General features: G+C 43.8%; 2 protein-coding genes across 8 annotated transcripts in view; one reads left to right on the top strand and one right to left on the bottom strand.

Moving 5' to 3' along the window:
• sptan1 (spectrin alpha, non-erythrocytic 1) overlaps positions 1-7,833 on the top strand; it is a 37,142-nt gene extending 29,309 nt beyond the window's left edge. For 6 of the 7 annotated variants that reach the window (XM_005929006.3, XM_005929005.3, XM_005929004.3 and 3 more), the window contains 12 exons: positions 47-206; positions 1,347-1,423; positions 1,628-1,837; positions 1,952-2,248; positions 2,569-2,681; positions 3,044-3,061; positions 4,329-4,383; positions 6,104-6,300; positions 6,415-6,468; positions 6,547-6,693; positions 7,194-7,341; positions 7,416-7,833. In XM_005929006.3, the coding sequence (XP_005929068.1) occupies positions 47-206; positions 1,347-1,423; positions 1,628-1,837; positions 1,952-2,248; positions 2,569-2,681; positions 3,044-3,061; positions 4,329-4,383; positions 6,104-6,300; positions 6,415-6,468; positions 6,547-6,693; positions 7,194-7,341; positions 7,416-7,541 (1,602 nt within the window). In that variant the 3' untranslated portion in view covers positions 7,542-7,833. Of the gene's footprint in view, positions 1-46; positions 207-1,346; positions 1,424-1,627; positions 1,838-1,951; positions 2,249-2,568; positions 2,682-3,043; positions 3,062-4,328; positions 4,451-4,613; positions 5,226-6,103; positions 6,301-6,414; positions 6,469-6,546; positions 6,694-7,193; positions 7,342-7,415 lie in introns of those variants that run through there. The other variant, XM_042223528.1, reaches the window with a different exon arrangement.
• Positions 7,786-15,681, bottom strand: dync2i2 (dynein 2 intermediate chain 2). Its single transcript, XM_005929007.3, has 9 exons — positions 14,675-15,681; positions 13,407-13,667; positions 13,064-13,173; positions 12,761-12,918; positions 12,118-12,227; positions 11,717-11,884; positions 8,546-8,778; positions 8,292-8,449; positions 7,786-8,167 (listed from the first exon to the last, which is right to left on the bottom strand). Exons 1-9 carry the CDS (start codon positions 14,750-14,752, stop codon positions 7,929-7,931), a joined length of 1,515 nt encoding a protein of 504 aa, XP_005929069.1. The 5' UTR covers positions 14,753-15,681; the 3' UTR covers positions 7,786-7,928.
• Between the last annotated feature and the right edge of the window lie 384 nt (positions 15,682-16,065).

The raw sequence follows: 16,065 nt of genomic DNA, 5'->3' as shown, positions 1-16,065 counted from the left end.
AGCTGAAAGAAAAGTTCCCAACATGGCTTTTGTGTATTTGCAACAGAACAATCATCATGTGGACAACATCAGTGCGAAGATGTCAGCTCTGCGAGGTAAAGTGTCTGAGCTGGAGAGGGCTGCAGCACAGAGGAAGGCCAAGCTGGACGAAAACTCTGCCTTCCTGCAGTTCAACTGGAAGGCCGACGTTGTGGAATCCTGGATCGGTACAATAACAGTTTGTTCAGTCTCTTCTATAAAAGTCTATCGTGAATATGTGGCAAAGTACTATATAGATGCCAGTATAGTTCTACTTTTAGTGTACACCTTCCATAAGTGTTTAATAAGAGATGATAGTCATTGTACTCAGTTTATTAGTGTTAATCCTGATTAAACAATATCTTTCATATTTTTTCTTCAGTTACAGTTTTAGTTTCATGCTTTTTGTCACCCGAGTTTACAATGGGTGTGTATGGGATGGCATGTTGGCTGTTTCAACTGCTCGAGTTTCAGAAATGATAAAAATTAATCTAAAAACTTTCTTTCAACTGCTGCTGTGTCCAGCGTTCACTCTATAGCAGTCGTTTAGCCTCAAAACATGGCCACCACAGCCCACTTTCCGACGATTCTTTTCTAGAAGTTATAACTTTTTGAACTTTTTGAACTGTGTGGATCCAAGTGAAGGGAGTAGCCGTAATTTCTAACCGACTGATAGACATCTATTGTATTTTCAGTAAGTAGTTTCTCTCAGCAGCACTTTTTAACCACATTTTTGACACCAGGAATATAAAAAAAAAACAACATTGTTTTGTAGAACAAGTCCTTGAGACTTTCACCTTGATAGGAGTTGTGGTCTTGAATTTAGAAGCGGTTTTTCAGCAGGTGCACTGAGGCAGATTTGACAGGGATTTGTCACAGAGTAACAGTATGTCAGTAGTTACTGCTGTCTAACCGAAAGCTGTTGGCTCCATTTTCAGTTTATGGGAATGATAGAGCATTCTGATTGGCACATGAACTTCAGGGCTATTTTTCATTGGTGGATTTGTCTTCAGCAGGCAGCTGGTTCAAATCTGGCCAGTTGGAGGCGGTTCATGAATTTTAGAATTAACTTTTCTAACCCGATGATTAGAAGTGAAGTCATTTACCTGTCAGTATTTTTCTAATGTACATTTTAAAGATATTCATCCACTTCTGTGTGAACTTGGGCTTTCAGCAGTTCTGAACTTTGGCTTTCAGGTGATGATTTGGTCTATTTCAGCTCATTCGACTTTTTTTTCCACCAAAGCTTCAGCAATTATTTTTCTTTAGGAAATGCATTCTGTAGTTTCCTGCGTTACCATAATTTATAACTTGCACTTTGTGTTTAGGTGAGAAAGAAAACAGCCTGAAGACTGACGACTATGGCAGAGACCTGTCCTCTGTGCAAACGCTGCTTACCAAACAGGTCCGCCCTCACGCAGAAAAGTTCCCTGTTTTTCATCCACACCATTTTGTTGTTTTGCTCTGTGCTGGGCCTCGCTGTTTGTCATTTGTATTTCATATATGGATTTGGATGAGCAGATTGCCATCAGTTCTATAACACTGCAGATGGAAATAACATGCATCCTAGACTAGTGCAATCCTGATCTTTTTGTATCTCTATGTACAGGAGACGTTTGATGCTGGCCTGCAGGCCTTCCAGCAGGAGGGCATCACCAATATTACAACTCTGAAAGACCAGCTGCTGGCTGCCAAACACGTCCAGTCAAAAGCCATCGAAGCTCGTCACGCTTCCCTAATGAAACGCTGGAATCAGCTACTGTCGAACTCTGCTGCACGCAAGAAGAAGCTTCTGGAAGCCCAGGAACATTTCAGAAAGGTAAATAAATGTTTTAAGTTCCCCTCTCAAATTGGAGCATTTTATCAATCCCGAGGGACTTATCTTAAAGTTTGACTCATTTTAAGGATCCTGTCTTCTCTCCTCCTTCTCTAGGTCGAAGACTTGTTCTTGACATTTGCTAAAAAGGCGTCAGCCTTTAACAGCTGGTTTGAGAATGCTGAGGAGGATTTGACAGACCCTGTGAGGTGCAACTCTCTGGAGGAGATCAAAGCCCTGCGTGAAGCCCACGAGGCTTTCCGTTCCTCACTGAGCTCAGCTCAAGCCGACTTTAACCAACTGGCAGAACTGGACCAACAGATCAAGAGCTACCAGGTGGTGTCCAATCCCTACACCTGGTTCACCATGGAGGCCCTGGAGGAGACCTGGAGGAACCTGCAGAAGATCATCAAGGTTCTCCATGATAGAATATGTACTCCTTACATTCACAAATGCACTTCTGTTGGCTTTTCCAATGACATCTCTCCACGTGCATATCGTTTCTTACCAGAAAACTTTATACTTTTCTGTTTATTGGAAATATTCTACAATATACAAACTATCTGCCTTATCTTCCTCTTTAACCCAGCTCAGTCTGCCAATTCTTAATTTCTGTCTGAACCATCATTGCTTCGCATCTTTGCACACATGCAAAGATGTGAAGTGGTGGTGTAGTGTAGATTTGTGTGCCTTCAGTTCAGTTTAACTGTTGCGTTCTCCGTAAATGTGTGTAGGAGCGTGAGCTAGAGCTGCAGAAGGAGCAGAGGAGGCAGGAGGAAAACGACAAGCTGCGTCAGGAGTTCGCGCAGCACGCCAACGCCTTCCACCAGTGGCTACAGGAGACCAGGTAAAGGATGTGCTTATCCAGCTGACCCTGTGATTCATGTGGCGTTTGTGCTGTGTGGCTCAGGCTGCTTTATCAGAAGTGTTCAGTAATCTTGTGGTTTTAGAAGACAGGCTGTCTCAGTTGCATGATTTGAAACGCTGCTAGTGACTGAAGTTTGTGTAAAGGTGCTCTCTGCATTGTTGCATGTCTGTGTTTGTGCTGAGGTAATATTAGGTAGATTTACACAAAGCAAAGTCGAGCTGTGGTACGTTGGCAAGTAAGCAAGTGTGATGCTGTATTGTCATCTCATGTTGTTAACGTGTATTTCTCTCTCTCTTTGTCCCTCCTTCCTCGTCGCTGCTTGGGATCACTGTGCTAATCAGGACATATCTTCTGGATGGGTTAATATCACTTAAACTTTTATTCTGATTAAGTGTGTGTGGGTGTGAAAGTGATGTAGGATGTGAAAGTAAATCTTGATCTCAAAGGTGTGTGATGTTTAGAAATGATCTCCTTCCATGTTTTTGTGTGCTGTCTAATCTCTAGTTCTTCCTGCCCCATCCTCTTCTGAATAGCATATCAGTGTCTATCAGTAACAAATTGCTGATAATCTTTCTGGGAGGCCAACCTCTTTCAAGGATTGCTCTTGTTTCTGGGGCTTTCTCTTAGGGCTGTGACCTCATGCACTTAGGTTTAAAAGAATAGCACACTGAGCCCTGGTGTGCTCAGCAGCACCTAGCTACTCCACTAACACTCCTCACTCAGTCCTTGAACTTTAAGCACCAGGCAGCTCTGCTTTCAAACAGTAGTCTGTTCCCGTGTACGACAGGTAAGGAAACTGCAAACAGTTTGAATCCATAATCTGCTACAAATTAAAATGTCTGCTCACACATGCGGCACCTTTTTATAATTAGACAGATGAGCTGTCAGTGGAGGATGAATAGGGCCAATCTGTGAGCGTATTGTGATGTCTAGCAGTGCAGTCAATCTACACCAAACTCTGGAGTTACAAAAACCGAAACAACGATGGAAGAGCCAAAAAAGTGTAGTTCCTCTAATGGCCACTTGAGTCTGCTTCCACAGACTACCAATTTTACAGCAGAAATATACACATTTACCTGGAAACACGAACCATTTTCATCTCTGAATAGTTTCAGAGGTTCTTGGTCTTCTACATTGGCACTGTCAAAGTAACAAAGTGAAACATCAATGCAAGAATTACCTCAAAGTTAGTCTTTGATTTTAATGTGTTGTGGCTGATGAATGTATATTCACACAAACATGCAGTGACTTTAGGGCCCACATCATTGCCTGTAACAGAAAACTGATGATCCGCTGCAGTTTTCTCTCCTCTTTGCATGGTTTGGATTATCATTAAATTTATATTATGAAAGCTGCTCTTCTATGTGGCAGTTAAGTCAGCATAAAAACGCTCAACTTTCAAATGGGAGGAAAACAGTTTGATCTTAGAGGTGATGGACAAAATTACACATTAAAGACGCTGAATTATTTGGATCTGCAAACACTGTTTGGTGCATCATTTAGAGTGGTTTTTGTGGGAACACTGGGTGTAGAAGAGTGTGTCTAATCCTATTAACAGAGTGTGTGTGAGATTGATTCCAAACATTATCTGTTTCTGCTTTTATAATAACTCCTTGTTGCTGTCAGGTCATGTATGGTGGAAGAGTCTGGTACCCTTGAATCCCAACTGGAGGCCACCAAGGTAAATACTACTTTTACTGTTAAAGTCACATCAAGGGATAAGTGTGAGGGGTTCAAGGCTGTCTTCACACAGTATGACAACAGACCATGGCCCAAGGCAGAGGGGATATACACCTATACGTTTCAGGCTTCACTTTGTATGGGGTGATGGTATGCACTGCCCAACTGAAATGTTGATCTGTTACTTTGCTTGTAATGTACTGACCACTCAAAGCATTTTAAAGTACAAATCGCATTTTACACTCCGTTCTTCTAGACTCTTACATCCATGATCAATTCAAATTTTTATATAGTGCACTAAATCACAACAGCAATCGTCTCAATGCGCTTTATATTTTAAGTTGGAGACCCTACAATAATACAGAGAAAATCCCAACAATTATACGACCAACAGGGGGAAAGAAAAGCTTCCTTTTAACTGGAAATAACCTTTGGCAGAATTCGGGCTCAGGAAGGGGCGCCCATCTGCCGCCACCAATTGGGGGCAAGGGGAGGAAGACGGGACAAATACACACCATGGAAGAAATTGTGACTAAGTTAGTTTGTATACAACTGGGCTATTATTCACCACAGTGATGAAGTTCCCCTTTGTTTTGATGCCATACAGGATACTTTCATGACATGATTTGATTTGCTGATGCCAACACTAGAGCCTTTGAATAAATTGACAGGTTAGCGATTAAAATGTTTTCTCAACTTTTAAATGCAAGGGCTTAATACCATTCTACCCTAAAGATTTCTGTTCTGGTTCTGCCTGAAGTTTCTTCCTGTTAAAAAGGAGTTTTTCTTCTTCCCACTGTCACAAAGCGCTCATGGATAGGTTGTTTGATTTTTGGGGTTTTCTTACTATTATTACAGCAGGGGTGTCGAATCCCAGGCCTCAAGGGCCGGTGTCCTGCAGGTTTTAGACCCTGGGTCAGCACACCTGAATCAAATGATTAGTTTATTACCAGGCTTCTGGAGAACTTCAAGACATGTTGAGGAGGTAATTTAGCGATTTAAATCAGCTGTGTTGGATCAAGGACACATCTAAAACCTGCGGGACACCGGCCCTTGAGGCCTGGAGTTCGACACCTTTGTATACACGTTCTTCACTTTACAACAGGGGTCTCAAACTCCAGTCCTCGAGACCTGGTGTCCTGCAACAAGTGGCATGTTACAGCAGCTCATGAGTGAATGAACAGTGCAATAAAAGTACACTTAAATTTATTTGAGTAGTGTTAGGGGTTGCCACTTCAGCATGCAGTCAAGTTCTGTACTCTTGCTAATGACCTACCGATTTTATTCAGGTGTTTTGCAACAGGGACACATGGAAAAGTTGCAGGACACCAGCCCTCAAGGACTGGAGTTTGAGGCCCCTGCCTTACAATATAAGGTCCCTTGACACTGTTGGTGATTTGGTAAATCATCATTAAAAAGAAAAGAAAGAAAAGCAGAAGTAATAAGCAGCTATTTAACTGCTAATGAACTCACAACTTCCCTTGTGAGTTACTCATTGATGTCACTAGATATAGATTTCCTAGTCACTCCGGTAATGATGAGGCACACTCACTGTCAAGTCTTGAAGCAAGATGGGCATGTTAGTTTCCCCTTAATTATGCTTATTGTTCAAAATTAGGTTGATAATAAACACAGACTAAAATCAGAAAGGAAATGCATTGTTAAGCATCGCACAGTTGTTTGCAGCTTTTATTGAGGGGTGTGTGTGTGTGTGTGCACAGCGTAAGCACCAGGAGATCCGTGCTATGCGCAGCCAGCTGAAGAAGATTGAAGACTTGGGTGCAGCTATGGAAGAGGCACTGATCTTGGACAATAAGTATACAGAGCATAGCACAGTTGGCTTGGCCCAGCAGTGGGACCAATTGGACCAACTGGGAATGAGGATGCAGCACAACCTGGAACAACAGATACAGGCCAGGTATACAGTGCAACAGTAACTGCATGTCACTGAAGTGAGGTGAATCTCAAACACTCTACTGCTTTTACAGTTGCTGCTTGAAATGCATGTTTCTTTTTATCCTTCCTCTTTCAGAAATACCACTGGAGTGACAGAAGAGGCTCTGAAGGAATTCAGTATGATGTTCAAGTAAGTGGCTCTCTCCTGACTGCATTAGGTCTTTCTGTGTCACGGTCAAAATCCTTATCTTCACCCATTTCTTTGTAGACACTTTGACAAAGAGAAGTCTGGCCGTCTGAACCACCAAGAGTTCAAGTCATGTCTCCGCTCACTGGGCTATGATTTGCCCATGGTGGAAGAGGGAGAACCTGATCCTGAGTTTGAGGCCATACTCGACACTGTGGATCCCAATAGGTCTGTTGCATTTCAGGGCGTTTAGAGATCATTTATCCAATCCATATTAATTACCAGTGTCTTAGAAGACAGCACGCACTCACTGCAAATTCACCTTCTTGTAATTGTTGCACTGCAGTTTTAATTTTTTTCTCTGCCAGACATGCTGAACAGGTCTCCTTCAGTGCATGTTTGCTTCATTTTTATGATACCAGTTTAACTTGGCAGGAGTTACAGACCTTCACATTAACCAATTATAGTGTCCAGCACAAGTTGACCTCCAGTCCCCTGCTGAGGTTTCAATTTCCAAGACCTGTAATGTTACCACTCTTACGAACAGGATGCAAACACATTAGAAAACTCTGCTTTACAGCTCTGTCTCCTTTGGCATCATTATTGGATCATTATTTGATCTCAAATCTTTTCAAGTTCTTCATTAGAGCAGCATTTAAATGTAGCATATGCTCTTTCCTATGAGGAGGAAAGCTAGTATGTTTCCTGACTGTGAGAACTGTCTGCAGGGATGGAAACGTGTCGCTGCAGGAGTACATGGCGTTCATGATCAGCCGTGAAACTGAGAACGTCAAGTCTAGTGAGGAGATCGAGAGCGCCTTCCGAGCCCTCAGCGCTGAAAACAAACCCTACGTCACTAAAGAGGAGCTCTACCAGGTCAGACATGTTCTGCTCAGTGTGTCAGTGTCAGGTTATCAGTGGTGGTCTCATTGTTGCCTTCTTTCTTTCAGAACCTGACTAAAGAGCAGGCAGACTACTGTCTGTCACACATGAAGCCCTACCTCGACAGCAAGGGCCGCGAGCTGCCGTCAGCTTTCGACTTTGTCGAATTCACTCGCTCGCTCTTTGTCAACTGATCCTTTCCCCACCAGTGACCAATCGGGAAGCGTTTCCCACACACACTTCAATATGAACACACAGCTGAAACTGCATGATCGTGGCACTAGCAATACTCACCAATACCAAAACTCTGTACTCTATTTATCTCGCTCTGACCTAACTCTTTGTGCTTCTCATGGTAGTGAATGTGATTGTTTTTAGCCATTTTAGCTTGTGCTTTCAGTAAATTTAAGAACCTTGCAACAATGATGTAACACCACCTTAACATTTGCAGTGTGCTTTAATAAACGCTACTGGTTAAAACTGGAATCTGCTGTTCTGCATTTATTTCTGTTTCAGACTTGGAACCACAGTTGTTGTCAGTGAGTCAGGCTGGTGCAGTCTCTGTCCTAAGCTAATCTGTGTCACTCTGCCACTTGATTGGCTATTTTCTCCAACTGGCTGATCTCTCTGGGGCTCTGCTCCATCAAATCGGCACTCAGCTGCCAAATGTTGACTGTCCCATCGGTTTTTCCAACCGCCAAGAGGTGAGGTTTCTGACAGTTGAAGGCCAAACAAGTTGCAGCTTGGTCCGCATCTCCCTGCTCAATTGTAGCTGCTGCTCTCAGTGACCTGTGGCTCAGGTCGAACATCTGCACCTCACCTAGGAAAGTTACACACATGAAGAATCTGTTTTACACGCCGATGTACTGTTGGCTTTCTCCAAGAGGCTTCATTTCTTCATTGTAACCCCACACACGCAGGTACATTTGAAATCGGTGTACTACCTTTTCCAGTGGCTGCAGCAAAAACCAGCGGCCTGGTTGGTGACCACTGCACCTGAAAAATGTAAGAGTCTGAAACTCTGAGAGAGAGCAGTGGACTGGCCTGCAGCAGCGAGTGAAGGTGGACCAGACCATCAGTTGATCCACTCACAAACAGATTCCTGTAAAGACCATGAGACAGATGTCACTCATGACAAATGTGAAAAGTAAACCCCCTCCTCTTTAATGAATTTATTGTGTGTGTTCTGCAAGTTTACCTGTGGAAGGGGGAGCAGTGTATGGAATGGACAGGGCCGCTGCGGGGCCTAAATGAGAAGACTGCCGGGGCTCTTAGTGTTGCATTCTGGCCCTCAAAGGCTGTTGCAGCTAGTGTTTGAGAAGAGAAGGAGCATCTGAGCAGCAGGCCTCCCTCAGACCCCACGAGGAAGGTGTCAGAATCCCATGGGGACAGAGCCATTGACGTGATACCTACAGTGCTGTTGCTGCGGGCCTGAGGACAACACAAAAATCGGTCTTTTACACAGAAGCATGGTGAGCAGAGGACTGCAAGAAGAATTATGTTCTGTGTCTGGAAAAAATTTGTGTATTATCACTTGTTTACCTGAACTGGACTTTTGCATTAATTACTCAAACTATGACCATCTAAGTAAGTGGGCAGTGGACAAGTCAGCCAGGGACTAGAGTCTGAACCATGGTTTGAATAACCCTCATCACTCAGGCCACTCAGACCAAGTCCATTCCAAAGACTTTGCAACCTGTGACTTTCTCTTTTTTTCTATATATTCCTCCTGTTTGTTATTTATTCCTGCTGTCTTACCATTTATATTTTATTCCTCTTCAGTTGGTGCAGAGCACCCACAATTTCATTGTACATGTACAATGACAATAAGGAGCTATTCAATTCTATAAAGCACTCTACCAAAACCACTCAGTTGGCTCTTTTCAGGGTCACATTTTCACTGATTCGCTTCATTTTTATTGCGCTCTTAGATAGAAGCCATATTATTAATATAAACAACAGGAAGTCAGCCAGTGGGGTCTTTGCTATGCTACTGCCTGAACATTTCCAAACCATGTGAAACATCTCGGTACCTCATGAAAAAAAACAAAGAGGATCTAAAATGTTTACTCAGTAGTAGGATGGTCTATCCCCTGAATCAACACACTGATCCAGGGGATAGACCATATTCCCTCCCTCCTTCCAATGTTATTGCTAACATTCATTTCAATTTTTTTATATAGCGTCACTGAGGCGTTCCCTGTCCAGCTGTCTCTCCAGTGTGTCCTGGGTCTGCCCCGGAGCTTCCTCAGGGTGGCACATGCCCAGGAGGCATCCTTGTTAGATGCTCAAACCACCTCAACTGACTCCTTTCGACGTGGAGTAATTGCTCTACTTTGAGCCTCTCTTGGATGGCTGAGCTCCTCACTCTGTCACCCTTTGAAGAAAGCTAATTTCTGTTGTTTGTATCTGCGAGCTCGTTCTTTCAGTCGCTACCCACAGTACATGACCAGAAGTGATGGTGTGGACGTAGATCGCTTCGCCCTTATACTCAGCTCCCTCTTCATCACTACAGCCGCAACCCCAATCCGTCTGTTGATCTTCCCTTTCCCCTCACTCGTAAGCAAGACCCCGAGACACTTGCGGCAGCAACTCGTCCCTAACCTGGGCACTCCACCCTTTAATGGCTTAGCACCATGGCCACAGAATCAGAGGTGCTGATTCTGATTCCTGCTGCAAACCATTCCACTGCGACCTGATGAAGTCAAAAAAATCAACATCATCTGCAAAAAGCAGACAAGATTCTGAGACCACCAAAGTGGAAGCCTTCCACCACTTGTCAAAAAATCATGAACAGAATCTGTGACAAATGGTAGCCCTGTTGGAGTCCAACACTCACTAAGAACAAGTCCAACTTATTGCTGTTAATGTGGACCAAGCTCTTGCAACAGTGGTATAAGGATCAAATGGCCCGTTGCTATAAGCCAGACAAAATACTCAGAGGGTCTGCCAATCCAGAAGTACCCCCGCCCCCCGCCCGATCTCCATATCCAGATCATTACAACATCCAGCGCTTTCAGGAACTCAGGATTAACCTCATCCACCCCCAGGGCCCTGCCGCCAAAGACTTGTTTAACTGCCTCAGTGACCTCACCCACAGTGATGGGGTGATGAGTCGTCCCCCTTATCCCACTGGGACACTCCTGGGGAAAACCTGGTCTTGTTAAGAGAGACACCATCCATCCCACTTTGGATGGAGCAGCTTTCATTTCTACAAATCTGGCCAAACTGACTGTGTTGAACTTGCCTTGTAGGGTGTCCCAATCTAGCTATGAGCAAGTTCACATAAAAGGGGCAGCATACAACCAGTCACAATAAGGATGACTAGTGGTAGTACAATAGCCATACAAAAGAGAAGACTATAATCCCTTATGTTAATTCTCTCAGCTGCATCGGTGAGTTTGAGATCAAGTAGAGAAGGAGTATAAAATGTGGAGATTTCTGTGAATGAGACCAAACAACCTTTTATTAGCTGCTACAAACAGGAAATACTATTTAGTGACAAGGTTCCGTCCAGTCACCGGTACTGGGTGCAATTACAATCACATTACATTTATCAGTAACAGTAGGACATCCATCCATCCATTCGCTCTTATCCTTTCCAGGGTCGCGGGGGCGCTGGAGCCTATCCCAGCTGTCATAGGGCGAGAGGCAGGGTACACCCTGGACAGGTCGCCAGTCTGTCGCAGGGCTAACACACAGGGACAGACAACCATTCACACTCACATTCACACCTAGTGGCAATTTAGATTATCCAATTAACCTATCCCCACAAGCTGCATGTCTTTGGACGGTGGGAGGAAGCCGGAGTACCCGGAGGGAACCCACGCAAACATGGGGAGAACATGCAAACTCCACACAGAAAGACCCCGGCCTGATGGTGGAATTGAACTCAGGACCTTCTTGCTGTGCAGCAGCAGTGCTAACCACCGTGCTGCCCTAACAGTAGAACATGCTGTACTAAATTGTTGTTTTTGGGTTCATACCTAAAAACTAAGAGAAAGATCATATGTGTATCCTCATTAGGATAGGGATTTGTGTTGGTGTGTAGGGCTGTAGCCTCGGGTTTACATTGTTAACTGGTAATAAGAGTAATGAGCAATGAGTGATAAGTAAATAGGAAGTAATGTGACTAGTTTAACGAATTGCTTTCTCCAGCAGGTAATTAAGTAATTTTAGCTGCATTACTTTTAAGAAAAGTAATGTGTAATACATGACATTTTTTGAGTAATGCCCCCAACACTGGCAGTCAAAAACCGAAAATGCTGTGCCTACCTTTTCCATTGTGTTGCACCTCCACACCACCATAACATTCAGGAATTTCAAAGTGTTGTTTTTCTGCAGATGAAGAGTTCAGCCTGAAGCTCACCTTGAAACGGCTGCTGCTGTGGGGAACCTGCTGTTGTAGCACGGCATAGGCGGCTTTCTGGACAAAACTGCCTTGCTCAAAACCAACCGTCCACAGCAGCACTCTTCCTCCCGAGCAGGCACTGAGCACCCCGAACTCTCCCTTCTTCTGCAGAGGCACCCAGGAAACCTGCACACATAAATCCTCCCTTCACACTCATGCAAGACCACCAAGCAGGGTCATGCCTGGTTAATATTTGCATGGGAGACTGCATGTCCATTTACCATTTACTTTACTCTGGAATAATGCTATTTCAGGTTATCCTGGAGAGCTGTGATCAAGTTCAAGTGTGTAAGATCAAGCAACATGCAGCAGGATGAAGAGAGTTTAGCAGAAATGCCAAAAGCATTGTTTCCTCTTACCTGGTAAACAGGGTCTCTGTGGCTGTCTGCAGACAACCCAGTTTGAGCCACTACAGAGTCTTGAGTCCGACTGGTGTCCCAAATCACCACTTCTCCACTGTACAGACCCCCTGCAGCGACAGCATTACACACAATAAATAATTCAGTATTAAAGTCATCAAACAGCTACTTAAAAGAAGCTTTGTGAAGTCTGGGAAAGGCAGCACCGATCATGCTGTCAGTGATTTCTCAGCCAGATTAGGAGCAACAGTCAAGAGACAAGTAGCAGCTGATGAAGATGGTCAGACAGACCAAGATAGGGATGAGGCTTTATGATAGCTTTATTAACTTTGAAGGATTTAAAACAGCTAGATTTATTTTGGCCAATACAGCTGATCCTAGTATAAGACAAAGGAGCACCAATGACAGCAGACAATGCTCAGATATTACCAATACTCTGAACCCGAATTATTCTCAGATATGGTCACAATGTCCCCTTCGGGTTGTGAATTTCTGAATATTAAAGAAGATCAAGTTCACCTCACATTTCAAGCTGGCAGTAGTTAAACTATTACTTAAAAAGCCATCACTTAATACTATGTTTAATACTTTGGAAAAGAGTTATTAGGGCATATTTATTTCTGTGAAGGTGGCATCACTGTACCTGCGATGAGGGAAGGCTGGTTGGGATGACAGCACAAAGCTGTGACTGCAGTAGGAACATCTATGACCAGGTCCGCCTGACTGTGATGCAGGCCTCGACGGTCCAGGTTCCAGGTGCAAACACATGACTTCTCATTGCTCCAGTCTCCATTGTCAATCCTGCCCACCATAAACACAGATCTGAGCCACAATGATAACAGCAGAGCTTTTCCAGCAGTTTACACTTTTTATGACCTGGAGAAAAACATCAGGAAATAATGAGTGGACTGTTAGTATCGTATACATTAACATCAGACACACATACCGACCATAGGCACAGGCAATGACTGAGCCAGTACAACTCCAGGAAACACTAGTGACATGCAGGCCTTTCTCTTTAGCGCCGGGATGTTGAAGGGAATGGATGAGTAAGACCTGAAAGATGGAACACCGTCATACAGAGATGTGAACAGGTTTTAGGCAAATCAAAACAGCGATCTGCTGTGCTGATGCCTTGTGAATAACGGGACAGCTGAAAGTAACTTTTTAGTGCAATGTTTCACTTTCACTTCATGATAAAGACCATCAGGTAGTAATATGACCATTCTAGATTCCTTCTGCAGCAGATGACAAACCCTCTCTGACATACAAACAAGTGTTCTGCTTACCCGCTGACTGTGGTCTTCCCAGCTTGCCTGAAACCCGTCAAAGGCATGGCTCCTGACATTTTTCACTAACTCTCTGACGACCATGTCTTCAACCTGCTGTAGGAAGTCCTTCAAGCCAGGCGGCTCTGGTTCATCTTGGTTTTGTTGGATGAGCTGCTCTGTGGCCTGCTCCTGTAGCTCTGTCTGAGTAGAGCTGATGGTAGTGGAAATGACCTGGACCTCTGACTCAGCACTGCGAAACATCTGAGTCTGACATCCTTTCTGAAACCCCAGCAAAAATAATGGTCTTTTTACTAAGGAAGCAAGAAAGGTGAGATGCCTTATGTGATTCACAGTTCAACATAATCCTTATGTATCTTATAAGCCCTGGTTTAGCCCATCGCTTCATCCACAGTATGCATAAAAGAGAGACAAAGCCACAGTGGAATCACTCATTGGTTTCGAATGTATTTTGAAGGCTCAATGTTAGCATTTTGGCCACTGTCAACCAGATGTTTGTGTGCTAAGTCCATGGTGTGTCCGCTCCAGAACTGCATAAGCAGAAGGATGGAGAATTGGGTTTTCCAAAAGGTATGAACAGCACAGATACAGTTAAAAGAGCCTAGCAGACACGTATCAGCTATTGCTGCCCAGGGAAATACCTGTTATTTAAAAAAGCCACACTCAGAAATTTAAGACTTTCCTGTTTAATTACAGGATGAGCTTAAAGGTATTAAAATAATTTTAAAAAAAGAATGATGTTTTGATTAGCTGTCCCTTGCAAACAGAAGGTCTGAACCCCAGGTAGGTGGGGCTTTATCATTACTCAAGGCCACAGCTGTGTGCCTGATCTTACTGAAGCAGTGATATCTTCTGCCACTGATATACAGAGAGCAAACACTGTGTCTCAATGCGTCTAGAAGTGATCCGCCCTCATCATTTGAAATCGTGGTCATGTTTAATAGATGTAACCTGCCATAGATAATGCAACATTATCTATGGCAGGTTACAAGAACAAGAAGAAGTGTTTTCTATCAACGTTAAGTCGGTGCAGTCTGCATGAAATGTCCCTGTTTGCTTGATGCTGCATATTTCATGATGTCATCTTGCAATGCATTCTCCTCTGAATGCAAATGTGTCCACCCAGGAACACCTGAACACGCACGTGTTGTATCAGCTAAAGTTAGCTTCGGATCCAACCAATATTCTGCAACTGTAGACAGCAAGCACGTCGCTGTCCAGGCTAACAGAGTTCTGTGGGGGGCAGACTCGGTGCTGCCCAAACTTACCGACTCCTGCGCCGCCTCGCGAGACTTCCTCCACAGTGACTGGACACTCACCGTGTCCAGGGCTTCGTCTGCGAACATGCTAATAAAAAGGCATTATCAAATATTTTAACATTGATCAGCTAAACTCTAAGCACTCCGAGGGCCGTTTGACGCCTTTGGAGCCATTTTACATAAAGCTGGCGTTACCGTGGTTACTGAGATTATCACGCGAGGCAAGAAATAAATCCCACATTCACTTCCGTGTTTGTAGGCGTGAACCAGCGGACATCTTCAGCGTTAAACCCGTGTTCACTAATTGCGGCGGTTGATAATTACATTTCTTTTAAAAATACATACGAACAATGGTGTATAGTCTAAAAGATTACCCGTCTGTATGTTGTTAAAAAACTAAGACACCGCCCTTTAATAAAAACTAGGAGTTTATCAGCCTGTCACCGAACTCGGGATGATCTCAAAAGGTCGACTTCGTTCATTTGGACATCGCGTTTGCAGTGGGGGAAACGTTTCGTCATCTAAGCGATTTCTTCAGTCTCAGCTGACTCCAGGTTCCCCCTCCTTATTATAAGCAGTACATTTGCACAGTGACTGAAACTAGCACCACTGAATGAACAATGGGCTGTGAGTTCAGTGGACGAATTTTGGGCGCAAAGTGTGTTTTGAGCTTTAAAAGCTCGGGTGAGTGACGAAACGTTTGTCCCGCTGAAAACGCTACGTGCAGATAAACAGAATCAACCTTTGGGGATTTACTTATTGCGTTTTATGATTTGCAAACCTCTGTGATGGGTCTATGCAAGACAAAACCTTTCCAGGTATGAATTTGGCCAAGTATTCTGTCAAGATGATCTCCTTGTATGTGCTTGAACCATTTTCAGAGCAGTGGCTGTTAAGTGGTCATCTGTAGTTGTATCTCTTGATGCAAATATAGCCAGTGGTGAGTGAAGATTGTGTTTTTATGCTTGCAGCCCTTTTGTAGTATTTTCCCAAAAGTCTTGAGGATCATCAAGATGTTTTCTGGCAAAACTCGGAAGTCCCTTTATGTTCCTTTTGCTCAGCAGTGGTTTTCGTCTTGGAACTCTGCATGCAGGCCATTTTTGCCCATTTCTGTCTTACGGTGGAGTCATGAACACTGACCTTAACTGAGACAAGCGAGGCCTGCAGTTCTTTGAATGTTGTTCTGGGGTCTTTTGTGACCTCTTGGATGAGCTGTCATTGCCATTTGTGGATAATGGCTCTCACTGTGGTTCGCTGGAGTCCCACAGCTTTAGAAATGGCTTTAAACCTTTCCAGACTGAGAGATTTCAGTTACTTTGTTTTTCATTTGTTCCTAAATTTCCTTGGATCACCACATGATGTCTGACTTTTGAGGATCTTTTGGTCTACCCCACTTTGTC

Source organism: Haplochromis burtoni, unplaced genomic scaffold (genome assembly GCF_018398535.1).
Source record: "Haplochromis burtoni strain Fernald_Lab_line unplaced genomic scaffold, NCSU_Asbu1 Contig_113, whole genome shotgun sequence".
NCBI lineage: Eukaryota > Metazoa > Chordata > Actinopteri > Cichliformes > Cichlidae > Haplochromis > Haplochromis burtoni.
The sequence above is the reverse complement of the archived record's forward strand: the minus strand, read 5'-3'. Positions and strand labels throughout refer to the sequence as shown.